Here is a 13,861-nt window from a genome sequence, read left to right as displayed (position 1 = left end):
CCATCTTCTGGTCCCCCGCTCGGCGCCGCAACCCCCAGCAGGTGTAGGCACCGTCCGCGGCGTAGGGCCCGGCGGCGGCCGAGCGGCCCCGCCCTTCCGCCCTCCCGGGCCTGCCCCTCGGCGTCCCCGCGCCGGCCTCCGCGTCCCGAGCCCGCCCCGGGCGGAGCCCGCAGAGGGGCGGGGGCAGGGCGCCGGGACCGACTCCGAGGCCCAGCCCCGCCGAGCCGCGTGCGGGGGAGCGGAGGCGGCCCCGGCGCCGCCCGCGCCCGAGCGTGTGTGCTCGGCCGCCGCCCCCTCGGCCCTCCCCTCGGCCCTCCCCTCGGCCCCCTCCGCCCTCGCGCGCCGCCCGCCCGGGTCGCGGCGGGGCCGTGGTGTACGTGCAGAGCGCGCAGAGCGAGTGGCGCCCGCACGCCCTGCGCTCTTCCACAGGCCGGGCCGGGCAGCCCCGGACGGTGAGGCGGCGGCGGCGGCGGGGGCCGGGGCGGCCGATCTCGCGCGTCCGGGCCCGCGTGCCCGAGCGGAGGTCGCCGTCCGCCGCGCAGGCCGCGGTCCCTCAGCTCGCGGCAGCGATGAGGCGCTGAGGCGGCCGCCGGCGCTGCGCGGCAGGACCCGAGGACGAGGCAGCGGCCGGGCCGAGAGCGCGGGGCGCCGGCCTCCCTCAGGCGAGGAGTGGCGGGTGCGTGGCGCAGTGACGGCCTCTGCCGCTCCGCCCGTTCCCCGGCCCCGGGCGAGGCCCTCCGGCCGCCACCCGTCCTGCTCGGCCGCCGTCGCCAACGCCGCCGCCATGGCTAATGACAGCGGCGGGCCCGGCGGGCCGAGCCCGAGCGAGCGAGACCGGCAGTACTGCGAGCTGTGCGGGAAGATGGAGAACCTGCTGCGCTGCAGCCGCTGCCGCAGCTCCTTCTACTGCAGCAAGGAGCACCAGCGCCAGGACTGGAAGAAGCACAAGCTAGTGTGCCAGGGCGGCGAGGGCGCCCCGGGCCCCGGAGCGGGCCAGCACCGGCACCCCGGCTCCGCGCCGCCCACCTCCGCGCCGCCGCCCAGGGCCGGCGGGGCCGGGGCCAGGGAGGCCAGGAAGGCAGTGCCGCGCCGGGACAGCGCCGCCGCCGTCGAGAATGCGGGCGCGCGGGCCGCCGGGGACGCGGCCAAGGCAAAGGCCAAGCCCGCGGCCGACCCCGCGGCGGCCGCTCCCCCGCTTCGCGCGGCTGCAGGCGGCCAGGGCCAGGCGGCGGCGGCGGCGGCCGAGGTGGAGCCCGCGAAGGAGGAGGCGCTGGCCCGCGCGTCGCAGTACCAGGAGAAGGCGAACCTGTACCCGCCGAGCAACACGCCGGGCGAGGGGCTGAGCCACGGCGGCGGCCTGCGGCCCAACGGGCAGACGAAGCCCCTGCCGGCGCTGAAGCTGGCGCTGGAGTACATCGTGCCGTGCATGAACAAGCATGGCATCTGTGTGGTGGACGACTTCCTGGGCAAGGAGACCGGGCAGCAGATCGGCGACGAGGTGCGCGCCCTGCACGACACCGGCAAGTTCACGGACGGGCAGCTGGTCAGCCAGAAGAGTGACTCGTCCAAGGACATCCGAGGCGATAAGATCACCTGGATCGAGGGCAAGGAGCCCGGCTGCGAAACCATCGGGCGGCTCATGAGCAGCATGGACGACCTGATCCGCCACTGTAACGGGAAGCTGGGCAACTACAAAATCAATGGCCGGACGAAAGTAAGTGAGTGCTAGAGGGTGGCGCTGGACATCTCTTACTGGGCGGGCAGCCCCCCTGCCCGGCGACGGGAGCCGCTCAGGGCAGAGGAGCATGGCTTCTCTGTATAAAAGTAATTTCCTTCTTGTGTAGCACCCCCATAAGAAAAAGGGATATAATCCGTGCAGTAGGTGCTTATCTAGGTAGCTGCTTTCTCTGTGTCCACTATTTTCCACTTAACTGCCCGTTGACAAGCCTCTCTAAGTGCATGGTTTTGTGGCTAAACTTAGGCCCTCCCTTTCACTTGGCTTTTTTTTTCCCCCCTCCTTTTCCCTTGCACTGTTAGTCCATTCAAACCTGACTGGAGTTTTAAGCCTCCCGGTTTGGGGATTTTAGGGTAGGACCCAAAGCAAGAGCTGGTTCTGGATATGCCTTGTGTCTGCATATGCCCCTCAATTCTCTGTGGTGTTGGAGCCAGGGGTCAGATTGTGGTTTACAGAGTGGAATGCTGGGTTTAGTTTAAGAATCTGCCAACTTGCCCACGAAAAGATAAACTTGAAATAGGCATGTAGTCCAAAGACTCCTCATATTCAGGAGCTTGGCTGCTCCCCTCTCACTATTGCTCTTTCCCCCCTTCCTGTCCCTTCTGTTTTGAAACCCACTAAAAAACGGGGAAAGAAGTATTTCCGTCTTTAGACCTTTCAGTGTAGGTAGGTTACATTTTTAGCAGAGGTTTCCTTTATTTGCTTTGTTAGTGTAATCCTCCTGTTGAAAAAGCTGTGTTGTAGCTTCCTGGAAGAAAAAAACAACAACACGGAATTGGAGCAGGAGAGAGGGCTGGTTCTGAAGTCTCAATTTGGTGGAATCTCTTTGTTTTCTCTTGTTTTTCCCCAACAGATTCTTTAGTTCGTACCTACTCTAATCCTTCTTCTCTCCTCTAGATGGTAAATGGGAGACTCTTTCCTCCTTAATACTCTCTCCCAGTTCTTTTTCATTTTACTTTCCAGGTCTTAATCTTTTCTTTGTATCCGGCTCCTCCCCAGGCCACCCTGCTCCACCCTCCTCCACCATCAATCTCTGTCTGATTTTTTGAGTTTTGAGAGCTTGTCTTAGGAGATCGTCACATGTGTGTGTTTGTGCACGCATGCTGACTCTTGCCTCTGGTTCTTTTGTGTGTTGTCAGGGCGTCTTTTTTAGCTGTCGTTGTGGGTGACTCTCAGGCTGCCTGAAAGGCTGAGCATAAGACAATGAGGAAAGTTCTAAACATGAAAATCTTGTGGGGGGAAAATACAACGCCAAGTCTGATTTATATATTGCCGCTTTGTTAGTGGATGAAGGCACAAGTCTGAAGGTCATGTAGTTTGAAAAAAAACTGAGCAGTTTCTTAATATTAAGCTGGAAGAGAAAAAGGGGTCTGATTAGACCTCAGTCTTGGTCTTCAATGAGAATTTCATTTATATTTAAAAAAAACAAAAAACTTTGTCATAGATCAGATCTGAATATAGTCACGGACTCTAGAGCAGGACAGGAACTAGCTTGAAGGGATATTAGTATAGCTCTGTGCGGACTGACCAGAGTAGTTAGTTGAGGCATAAGCTTAAGGTGAAGTCCTGAAGAAGTTAATGTCCTAAATCTTCCTTGATCTGCTTTCCTTAGTTAATTTAGCTTTCCAAGTTAAGCTAAGCCCTCTCCTATTCTCCCTGTTTTCACCTGTCCTCAGGGAAGGGACAGGTGTTAAGAGCTGTTAGTCAGCCCAGCTGTTAGAGAAGTTGCTTGTCATGGGGAGCTCCTTCCTCAGGTGTCCCAGTGGCTGAAGGGAGCCGTAGTTGAGGTTTCAAATCACTTGACTGCACATACTGTCATATGATAAAGGACTTGCTGCAGGACGGTCAGACTGTTAAACTCTTTGGATTGATCTTTCCTTACATTAATTTTCAGGGCACAGTTAGAAAATCTGTGAGTTATTGTTGGGAATCCCCTTCATTGTATTTGGTTGAGAGAGTTTTTGTTAAGCATGTTTAATCATGTAATTTTAGTATTGCTTAAAAAAACACCAAAAACAAATATCTTGCTGTGAGGGAATGGGAAGGCAATCAGATTATTAGCCACCGTGCATTGAGCTAGCACAGTGGACTAGGCACCAGATTAAGCCCAGGAGAGACATGATCACAATAATCTTCATCCTATGAAGTAGGTAGTAGTATTCCTAATTTCCATTTGAGGAGGTTTCAGGTCTGACTCGCCTAAGGCCTACCACTTAATGATAACCTCACTGGGATTCAAATTTAGGTCCTTCAGATATCAAGCCCCAGGCTTTTCTACTACTGTGCATGCAGGTAGGATATAGATAAGATGTAGATTACCTAGCATACTGGAACTAAAATTTGGTAGATTTTATTGACAGTGGTAGTCTTGTATGTGAATAACTGTACTTTATGGTTGGGCTCTATAAACTTTTTATTAGGTGACTACACAATGCTTATTTCAAATGTTTATTTCCGTGTCTGCAAAGCCATTTTAAAACTAGCTATTTCAGTGTTGGTCATTTCGGGATAACTTGTAAGAGGGGCAGAATATGGGTACACAATGGGATTAGAGAGAGGGTCTTCAATGAAGAATTCTGTTGTCCTTTACAACACTAGAGTGATTTAAAAAGTTACTTGCGTCAAACGTGTAGTGTTTTTCTCACTTAGCTCTTCACAGCAGCTCTGTGAAATAGATTGTTGATATGTTATTCCTGTGTGTAGGTTAGAAAAGTGAGTCTCAGGGAATCGTGCACTTGTTGGAAATCATGCAGCATACCAGGACTTAAACTGAAGTTTTCTGACCAAGAGTCTGATGTCCTTTTTTATTTTTATTATCTACTGTGTGGTTTTTGTGTGTCTGAGGGCCTGATAATCAGATGAGGTATAATTGGTTGTGGCTCATTGAGCGTTAGACTCTGATTTCCCCCAAGTTTCTACTTCAGGCATGCTTATCTGGCTCACTGTTTGTCCAACTGCTTTAAAAGAGGAATTGCAAGGGAAGGATGAAGTAATACACAAGGACACTGATGTAACCCGCGTCAAGTTTCCACTTTCTCTGGTCCTTTTATTGGGATTTTCCCCTCTTTTGCCCTTAGACTGACCTTTGATCCTTTTTCCTTTCTCATACCCTTTCTTTAGCTGGCAGTGGTGTTCAGGCGGGAGAAATCATGGTCTGCCGATTTGTGGACTTAAGAAATCATAAGGGCCTTGACTTGGGTGGAGATAGACAAGAAGCGCAGACCAGCGGGGATTGCGGGGATTGCGGGGATCACGGGGAAATGCCGAACCTTAAGGGAGTGATAAAATAGGTTGAGGCTACGAAGAAGGCCATATATATCTAAGATTTTTTGTTAGTGTCGTAGTTGGTCTGCTGTGGCTGATTATGGCTTTTAGAGCAAAGAATAGGATGAGGATTATCATCACTGCTGTAGACATGTGACAGTCCTAGATGTTACAAACCAAACTTCCTTCTCAATCCACTTCTGCCACTTTCCTCTGTACTCTTGACATCCACCATGTATAAAGGGGAGCAGCCTGTTCAATGTTTTAATAGCTAAATCAGTCTTAAAGATCAAAGTCCGTTATTCTGTATGCAAAAAGGTTGAAAACATGGCAGCTGCAGTAATAACAGTTTCACTGTAGTGCTTTACAGTTAAAAGAGATTCATTTGGACTGAAAGAGTGGTCTTCATAGGTTGTTACGGAATCAAGGTCAACTTTGTAGGAAAATGTATAATGAGTTAGTTTGCATGTAGTTTACATATAACGTAACTCCTTTAACTGTAAAGGAATTTCATTAAAAATCTTTTTTAATGTTTATTCATTTTTGAGAGAGAGAGAGAGAGAGAGAGAGAGAGGCAGAGAGAAAAGGAGACACAGAAACCAAAGCGGGCTCCAGGTTCTAAGCCATCAGCACAGAGCCCAATGCGGGGCTTGAACTCAGGAACCGTGAGATCATGACCTGAGCTGAAGTTGGACGCTTAACTGACTAAGCCACCCCTGTGCCCTAAGGAATTTTATTTTATTTTAAAAAAAAAAAATTTTTTTTCAACGTTTTTTATTTATTTTTGGGACAGAGAGAGACAGAGCATGAACGGGGGAGGGGCAGAGAGAGAGGGAGACACAGAATCGGAAACAGGCTCCAGGCTCCGAGCCATCAGCTCAGAGCCTGACGCGGGGCTCGAACTCACAGACCGCGAGATCGTGACCTGGCTGAAGTCGGACGCTTAACCGACTGCGCCACCCAGACGCCCCAGGAATTTAATTTTAATTTTTTTTTTTTCAACGTTTTTTATTTATTTTTGGGACAGAGAGAGACAGAGCATGAACAGGGGAGGGGCAGAGAGAGAGGGAGACACAGAATCGGAAACAGGCTCCAGGCTCCGAGCCATCAGCCCAGAGCCTGACGCGGGGCTCGAACTCACGGACCGCGAGATCGTGACCTGGCTGAAGTTGGACGCTTAACCGACTGCGCCACCCAGGCGCCCCCCCAGGAATTTTATTTTAAATCAAAAGGAGTTTGGGGGCACCTGGATGGCTCAATCAGTCAAGTGTCTGACTCTTGATTTCGGCTCAGGTCATGATCTCATGGTTCATGGGATCGAGCCCCGTGTTGGGCTCTGCACTGACAGCATGGAGCCTGCTTAGGATTCTCTGTCTCTGTCTCTGTCTCTGTCTCTGTCTCTGTCTCTCCCTCTCCCTCTCCCTCTCTCTCTCTCTCTCTCTCTCCCCCTCTCTCTCCTCCTCTCTCTCCTCCCTCTCCCTCTCTCCCCCACTCGCGCGCGCACTCTCTTTCTCAAAATTAGAAATTGAACAAAAAAACAACTTTAAATCAAAAGGGGCTTTTTGTTTGCACGTTGATAATTCTTCACTCATCTATTACCTAGTAAGCTGCAAAAATATCCCATGAGACCTTAGTCACACAAGAGGACAGCATCTGAACGTGGAAGGAGGCTGGACTTTGTGCTGCTGTTCAGTCTGGCTGGGCTCCTGGATCAGCCACTGTTTCTGTGTCCTTGAGCCCCTTGCTTAATATTTCTGAGCTTCGGTGAATGACTCCATTTGCACAGTGGCGTTAAATCCATACCTGCCTTTTCTGCCTTGCGGGCTTGCTGTGAGGAGTACACATAATTATACATATAAAGGCACTTTTTAAAATTTAAAGCAAGGTTGTGAAACCTGTGTTAACTATTACTCTTCTCATCATAAAAGTTTTCAGTTTTTCTGATTCTTTCTGGAAGAGTTCTATGCTTTTCCTGTGTTTTCCCCACTTATAACCCGGAGGGGAAGAGACCGAGAATGATCACCCATGTTTGACATGACCACTACCACTACCCCCCACCAACACATTCGTTTCTTTTTTAAACAGAGGAAATAAGTCCCAGAGAGGTTGACTTGTTCAAGGTCATAGAGCTCCTTACTGACAAATCAGACTGACGTTTGATTCACTTCTTTCTTACACCTGCAACTTTTTGCTGCATCTCTTGGAAAAATGGACATATCCCTACTTAACTAATTTTGGTGTATTTTATACCATTTTTGAGAATTGCTTGAACATTTATAACTTCCCTTTTCTTCTCCCTCTTATTCCTCTCATTGTACACTTTGGCTTATCTGACCTATTTAAAATTTTCCTCCTTTGGTTAATTCCTCCCTAATTTCCCCAGATGTTCTTTATTCACCTTCTTTTCTCTCCTCCAACATTCAAGCCATTTTCCTGAAGGAGGCCTACCTTCTCATGTTTCCTTAGTAGGAACTGTCTTTCCATACTCTGCATTTCTGATTTACACTTTCATTCTGTTTTCCTCCCCCTTCCTTTTTTCACTCTCAGACTGCAAATCTATGTTTGTTCATCTTCTCCAATGTTTTCTGAAGCCTGTGCCTTGCTGGTATGCCTTTGGATAGTGTTATCAGCTTAGTCTTTTTTTTTTTTTTTTTTTTTTTTTTTTGAGAGAAAACATAAGGGAGAGGGGCAGAGAGACAGAGAATCTTTTTTTTTTTTTTTTAATGTTTATTATTTTGTGTGTGTGAGAGAGAGAGAGAGCATGTGAGCAGGTGAAGGGCAGAGAGGGAGGGAGGGAGAGAGAATCCCAAGCAGGCTCCTTGTTTTCAGCACAGAGCCTGACGTAGGCTTGATCCCACAACCCTGGGATCATGACCTTAGCGGAAATCAAGAGTTGGATGCGCAACTGACTGAGCCACCCGGGTGCTCCTATTTAATGTTTTGCTTTGCTCCTGTTTCATTTTTTTTGCTTTAGACTTTAAAGTGAAACCAAATGTTTCAGTCCCTTTCATTTGAATCCGTGCTTAGAGGGTTTTCATAGATGCAGTTTACTGCTGTGCTTGCATTTTGCTACCATGCTTGTGTGCTGTCTCCTTTTCCACTGTGCCCTTGTTTCTGTACTTGAAACCCTGTAACTATGGGATGGCATTCCTGTCATTTATTGAACCATATTCCTAGCTTTTCTTGGACTCTTATTCCAGCTGAAAGCCTTCCGTTCTGAAAAACAAAACAAAACAAAAACAAACAAAAGAGTCTTCCCTTAAACTATTTTTTTTTTTTTGCACTTGTATTTCCTGGTCCAAACTCTGAACTGTTCTGCCACCTTTATGGGAATGTCTTCTACTTTGTTATCACATTTTCCCAGAACCAACTCACATTTCTGTTTCCAAAGAGCTTAAATAGTATCTGTAGTCTCTATTTGCTCATTAACACCGCTAGAACCTTTTCATGTGTTTGGAGTCCTCATTTTCCTTACTCAGTGTCCCAAATCCCATTTCTTTACAAAAGTGAAATGTATGTATTCTTGGTTCCCCCTTATTCCTGTCCTCTGAGTCCTGTTTTGATAATCTCTTCCGTCCTTCGTTCATTCACCAAATATGAAGTGAGTACTTTGCGGTTCTAGGAGTTAGGATTACCTTAACAACAACAAAAAAGCCCTCGTTCTCACGGGGCTTAAATTCTACTTGAGGTGGGTGAAAGGTGGGGAGAGACTGTCAATAAACAAGTGTGTAAGTAAATATACAACATGTTAGGTGGCAAATATTAAGGCAGAAGGTAAACAAGGCCAACATTAAGGCAAAAAGTAAACAGGGAGTACTCTCTTAGGATTCATAAAGTAGTAAGATGATATTTAAGGAGACGCTTGAACAAAACGAGGACCTGGCTTATGTGCATACATTCAAGAAGAACATTGCAAGTAAAGATACTACAGAGCAGATACAACAGTGCTCGGTGTGTTGGGAATACTGGGGTTAAAGCAGAGCGAGGGAGGGGGTGTGGCAAGGATGCAATCAGTGAAGCAGTGGGAAAAGAAGGAAGAGCAGTTCATGTAGGATTTTGCCTCGTAGGCAGGAACGGTGGGTTTTATCCTAGGTGATGGGGAGGCCATTGGGGAGTTTGTTTTAAAAGCTCTCTGTGGCTGCTGGGTTGGAGTAGACTGGAGGGGAGCAAGAACACCAGTGAGGAAATCCTTGTAGTCGTCTAGGCTCTAGAAGACGGTGGCTTAAATCGGAGTAGCAACTGCAGACATGGTGAAAACGGGTTGGGTTCTGGGTATATTTTCAAAGTAGAGTCAGTGAGATTCGCTGATGGATTTGACGTGAGGTGTGAAAGAAAGGAAGGCGTCAGAGTGACTCCAAGGGTTTTGGCTTGAGCATTGGGAGGAAATAATTATTATTTTGTTTTGCCCTAACTCTCTGCCTTTCTTCTTTTGCCCCACTTTTTCAGTTTCTATTTATAGCAGCTTGTTGACACTTATTTTGCAGCCAGAGCTACAGAAAAAAGTTCTGCGCTCTTCTTTTGCACATTCCTTCAAGTTGGCTGTGCTTGCTGCTACCGTTGTTGACCTTACAGCCCATCTTTTCTTCTCCAGAGGCTTTATGGCTTCCTTGCACAGTGTGCGCTCCCGTCAGCCCTACCTCGGGGGCTGCCTGCAGGGATTGCTGCGGGAAACCTTGCCGCATTTCTGGTGCTGTCCGCAAGCCTGGCTGTGCCTTCTTGCGTGAACTGCTCACTTAAGATGGCTTACAGATACAAATCATGTAAAAAGAATTACACGGATTGGGAAAGTCTAGGGAAACACTGGGGAAAATTGAATGGTTCAATGTGAGAGACAAGCAAAGATGTAGATTAAATGTCCAGATAAAGTCAGAAATAAAACACCTTCATGTAAATATGCTGTGGAAACTCAAACGACAATAGAAAATTGAGAAGAGCTAGAAGGGATATAAAATATCAAAAGTAATCCCATTGACATATAGAGATAACACAGGATGATGTGATAGCTTCCTGTAGTAAGGAAGGAGGGGATAAATATATGATCGCTTGGGGACCATATTCAGTGGTCTGAAAAGAGGCCAGAGAAATAGTTCTCATACCCTTATTGATAAGTTCCCATTAGAATATTGTATCCAGGACTTTGAAGGATAAGAAGCCTTGGTTTTGACTCCAGGGTGAGGGGAGGGCCCAGAAGTATGGTTGAACATTAGGTTATTGTGTATGAAATGGTTTTAAAATTTTTAAACCTGAAGAGTCGAACATGAGCTTATAGAATCCAGGAATCTGTACTCTCAATTTAATTCAAACAACTTCAGTTTAGGACTAAATAATAAAACCTAGGTAGGAAATAGCAGATCTAGCCAATTAATTGGAAAGGTCTAATAAGGATTTTGGAGTAATCAGAGATTGACCATGCATCTGAATTTTTTCTCAGTATAGGTACTCAGTTCTCATCTATAAATGGTAACTAGAAGTTCAGAGTCTATAGTTTTGTCTTATAATTATCCTTCATTCTAGCTCTAGAAAGTTTTTACCTTCTGTTGTGCCTTCCTCTGACTTCTTAGCACTATTCCTCTGAAATAGGTGTCTTAAAAGTTACTTTTTTTTTTTTTTTTTTAATTTTTTTTTTTTCAACGTTTATTTATTTTTGGGACAGAGAGAGACAGAGCATGAACGGGGGAGGGACAGAGAGAGAGGGAGACACAGAATCGGAAACAGGCTCCAGGCTCTGAGCCATCAGCCCAGAGCCTGACGCGGGGCTCGAACTCACGGACCGTGAGATCGTGACCTGGCTGAAGTCGGACGCTTAACCGACTGCGCCACCCAGGCGCCCCAAAAGTTACTTTTTTTTTTTTAATGTTTATTTATTTTTGAGAAAGAGAGACAGAGTGCGAGTGAAGGAGCAGAGAGAGAGGGAGACACAGAATCTGAAGCAGGCTCTAGGCTCCCAGCTGTCAGCACAGAACCTGACGCAGGGCTCGGACTCAGGAACCGTGAGATCATGACCTGAGCCGAAGTCCGACACTTAACCGACTGAGCCACCCAGGCAGCGCTAACTGTAGTTTTTTCTTGAAGTTCAGTTCTTAATTTTCTCCTCCTCGCTGTCAGAAGACACAGGTAGGAAGAACTTGAAACATCTCTGTTTCTATATTTTTCTTTTGCCTATTGCTACATAACAAACTACCCCAAAACGTAGTGACTTAAAACAGTACGGATTTATTATCTCACAATTCCTGTAAATCAGGAATCTGGGCACAGCCTAGCTTCATCCTTGCCTTCACTGTTCCTCAAGATGTCAGCAAGGGTCTGCACTCTCCTACCAAGGCTTGAATGGGGTGTGTCTGCTTTCAAGCTCGCTCTCTGGATGTTGGGGGCATTCATTTTCTCATGGGTTTTTGGACTGAGGGCCTCAGTTCCTTGCCATGTGGGTCTCTCCAACACAGGAACTCGCTTCATCAAAGCGTGCAAGCCAAGAATGCCCCAGCAAGACTGAAGTCGCAGGCTTTTGCAGCCTAACCACGGAGACATCCATCACCTGTACAGGATTCTTTTGTTAGCAGCAAGTCACGAGATTGATTCCACACTCAAGGGGAAGGAATTACACAGGGTGTGAATGCCATTTCTTAAGTTGTCTCTTCCTTTGCCACGTGTGCCCCTTAAATGTTACTGTTCTTCATGGTCTGTGGTTTGTCTTCTCTCTTTGCTCTAGTCAACACATTTTTCTCCCTGGCTGATTATCACTTTGTGCTTGGGAAGCTCACAGGTTCTTAGGGTAGTTTGCCTGTGTTCAAAGCCTGGTTTAGCTACTTAATTGTGCTCTGATTTTAGGCACATTTTCTAACAATAAAAGCATCAGCTTCCTCATTGGTATAATAGGAGTTAATAGCGCCTAATTCAATAATGTTTGTTTGAAGATAGATGAGATAATGCACGAGAAATGCTGAGCAGGTGATCAGTTAGTGCTCATTTAATATTAGTTGTAACTGTAATAATAATGGAAGGAGGAGGACGAGGAGAAGAACAACCATGACTTCAGCTAGTAGGATTTGTCAGAGTCCTTGATCTGGCCTTACCCTGGCATCTGCAGAGGACTAATGGATACCTTCACCTGAATGTTCTGGAAGTACTGCAAACTCAGCATGGTTAAGACTGAAGTGCCCTCCCAAGTTTCCTCTTGGAGGGGATGAGGGTTGGTGGGGCTATGTGGTGGGGAGAGTGGGGGAGCAGGTTTAAAATTGGTCCTGTCTTTGAACTGCATTTACGTTTTCAACAACTATTTACAGAGTGCCCAGTATATGCCAGGGTCAGTGCTAGGCAAGTCAAGGTCATTCTCTCTGCCATTCTGGAGTTTTATTGTCCGAGGGGAGACAACCTTGAGCCAGCAATGCCATGTGTGGTGGATGTTGATCAGATGTACAAGGTCCTATGGGAGCTTGTTTGAGGGGCCCTAATAGCTTGCACGCCAGAGAAGGTCTCCCGGAAGAAGCAGTTCTTTAGACTGATGCTTCCAGCAGTTCAGTCAATTTCAGTGGAGGAAGTCCATTGAAAGTCTCCAGGTCTGAAAAGAGCATGATGTTTCAGAAGAACATACCTTTTTTTTTTTTTTTTTTTTTTTTTTTTAATTTATTTTTGGGACAGAGAGAGACAGAGCATGAACAGGGGAGGGGCAGAGACAGAGGGAGACACAGAAGCGGAAACAGGCTCCAGGCTCTGAGCCATCAGCCCAGAGCCTGACGCGGGGCTCGAACTCACGGACCACGAGATCGTGACCTGGCTGAAGTCGGACGCTTAACCGACTGCGCCACCCAGGCGCCCCAGAACATACCTTTTTTTATGACTATGGGAATTTTACCTATTTAAAAATTATTTCCTACCTGTGTCTTGTCCCTGTTTCCATTTACACTGCCCTACTGAGACCCATCTTCTTTTCTGTCTAGATGATTACAAAAGTCTATTTTTTTTTTCTCTTTTCGTGTGTTTCCTTTCCTGTCCATTCTCTCTTGGTGTTACGTTCCGAAAACACAGATCATGTTGTTGTCCTGCTTGAAAATATTTGTTTCCTCCAGAGTCTTGATATGCCATACAAATTTTTATTAAAAAAACATCATTTCTCATCATATACTTTCTACTCCTCACCGGAGCCTTCTGGCAGGTTCCTTGAACCTGCATTTGCTTTCTGCCTCTGTCCATTTCCCTGGCTCTTTCTATGTGGAAAGGTGGTAGGGGGGTTTCTGTGAGTGGAGTCTTGCCCCAGTTCCGCTAAGCAGAGTTACAGTTCTATCCTGTGTGTTGCTGTGACAGTTCTTATCAAGGATAGCGTGCTTTCTACAGTGGTGGGACTCCTGTCCTAAACGTGAGCCACTTGAGGATGGGACCCCTGTCTTATCTGTGCTGCACAATGCTCATCAGGTGAGGCGTCCAGTAAGTATCATATTTAAATTTCCACTGCCCTATTTTGATTGAGGTTTTGATTACTTTGCACCTGGATTGTTACACAGTATTATTATTTGTTTCTTAATTCACTCTTTTCCATGTACTACTTGTATCCATCTTTTATAAATTCGATATTTGTCAAAAGCTTACTCAGAAATCTCCTGAGTTTCATTAAAAAAAATTTTTTTTTAAATATTTTTATTTATTTTTGAGAGAGAGAGAGAGACAGAGTACAAGCGAGGGCAGGGCAGAGAGAGAGGGAGACACAGAATCCGAAGCAGGCTCCAGGCTCCGAGCCGTCAGCGCGGAGCCCGACGCGGGGCTCGAACTCATGAACTGTGAGATCATGACCCGAGCTGAAGCTGAAGTTGGACGCTACGACTGAGCCACCCGGGCGCCCCATCTCCTGAGTTTTATTTAAAGGAGACAGTT

The 13,861-nt window shown here is 47.4% G+C and overlaps 1 protein-coding gene across 3 annotated transcripts in view; it reads left to right on the top strand.

The window, feature by feature from the left end:
• Positions 1–386: 386 nt before the first annotated feature.
• The window catches only part of EGLN1 (egl-9 family hypoxia inducible factor 1), a 59,049-nt gene continuing 45,574 nt past the window's right edge, over positions 387–13,861 (top strand). The window contains exon 1 of one of the 3 annotated variants that reach the window (XM_058696141.1): positions 387–1,714. In XM_058696141.1, the coding sequence (XP_058552124.1) occupies positions 785–1,714 (930 nt within the window). In that variant the 5' untranslated portion in view covers positions 387–784. The remainder of the gene's footprint in view (positions 1,715–13,861) is intronic. The other 2 variants (XM_058696140.1, XM_058696139.1) reach the window with 2 other exon arrangements.

Source organism: Neofelis nebulosa, chromosome 13 (assembly GCF_028018385.1).
Source record: "Neofelis nebulosa isolate mNeoNeb1 chromosome 13, mNeoNeb1.pri, whole genome shotgun sequence".
NCBI classification, from domain to species: domain Eukaryota; kingdom Metazoa; phylum Chordata; class Mammalia; order Carnivora; family Felidae; genus Neofelis; species Neofelis nebulosa.
Note: the sequence above shows the minus strand (reverse complement) of the source record. Positions and strands in the feature narration are given on the sequence as shown.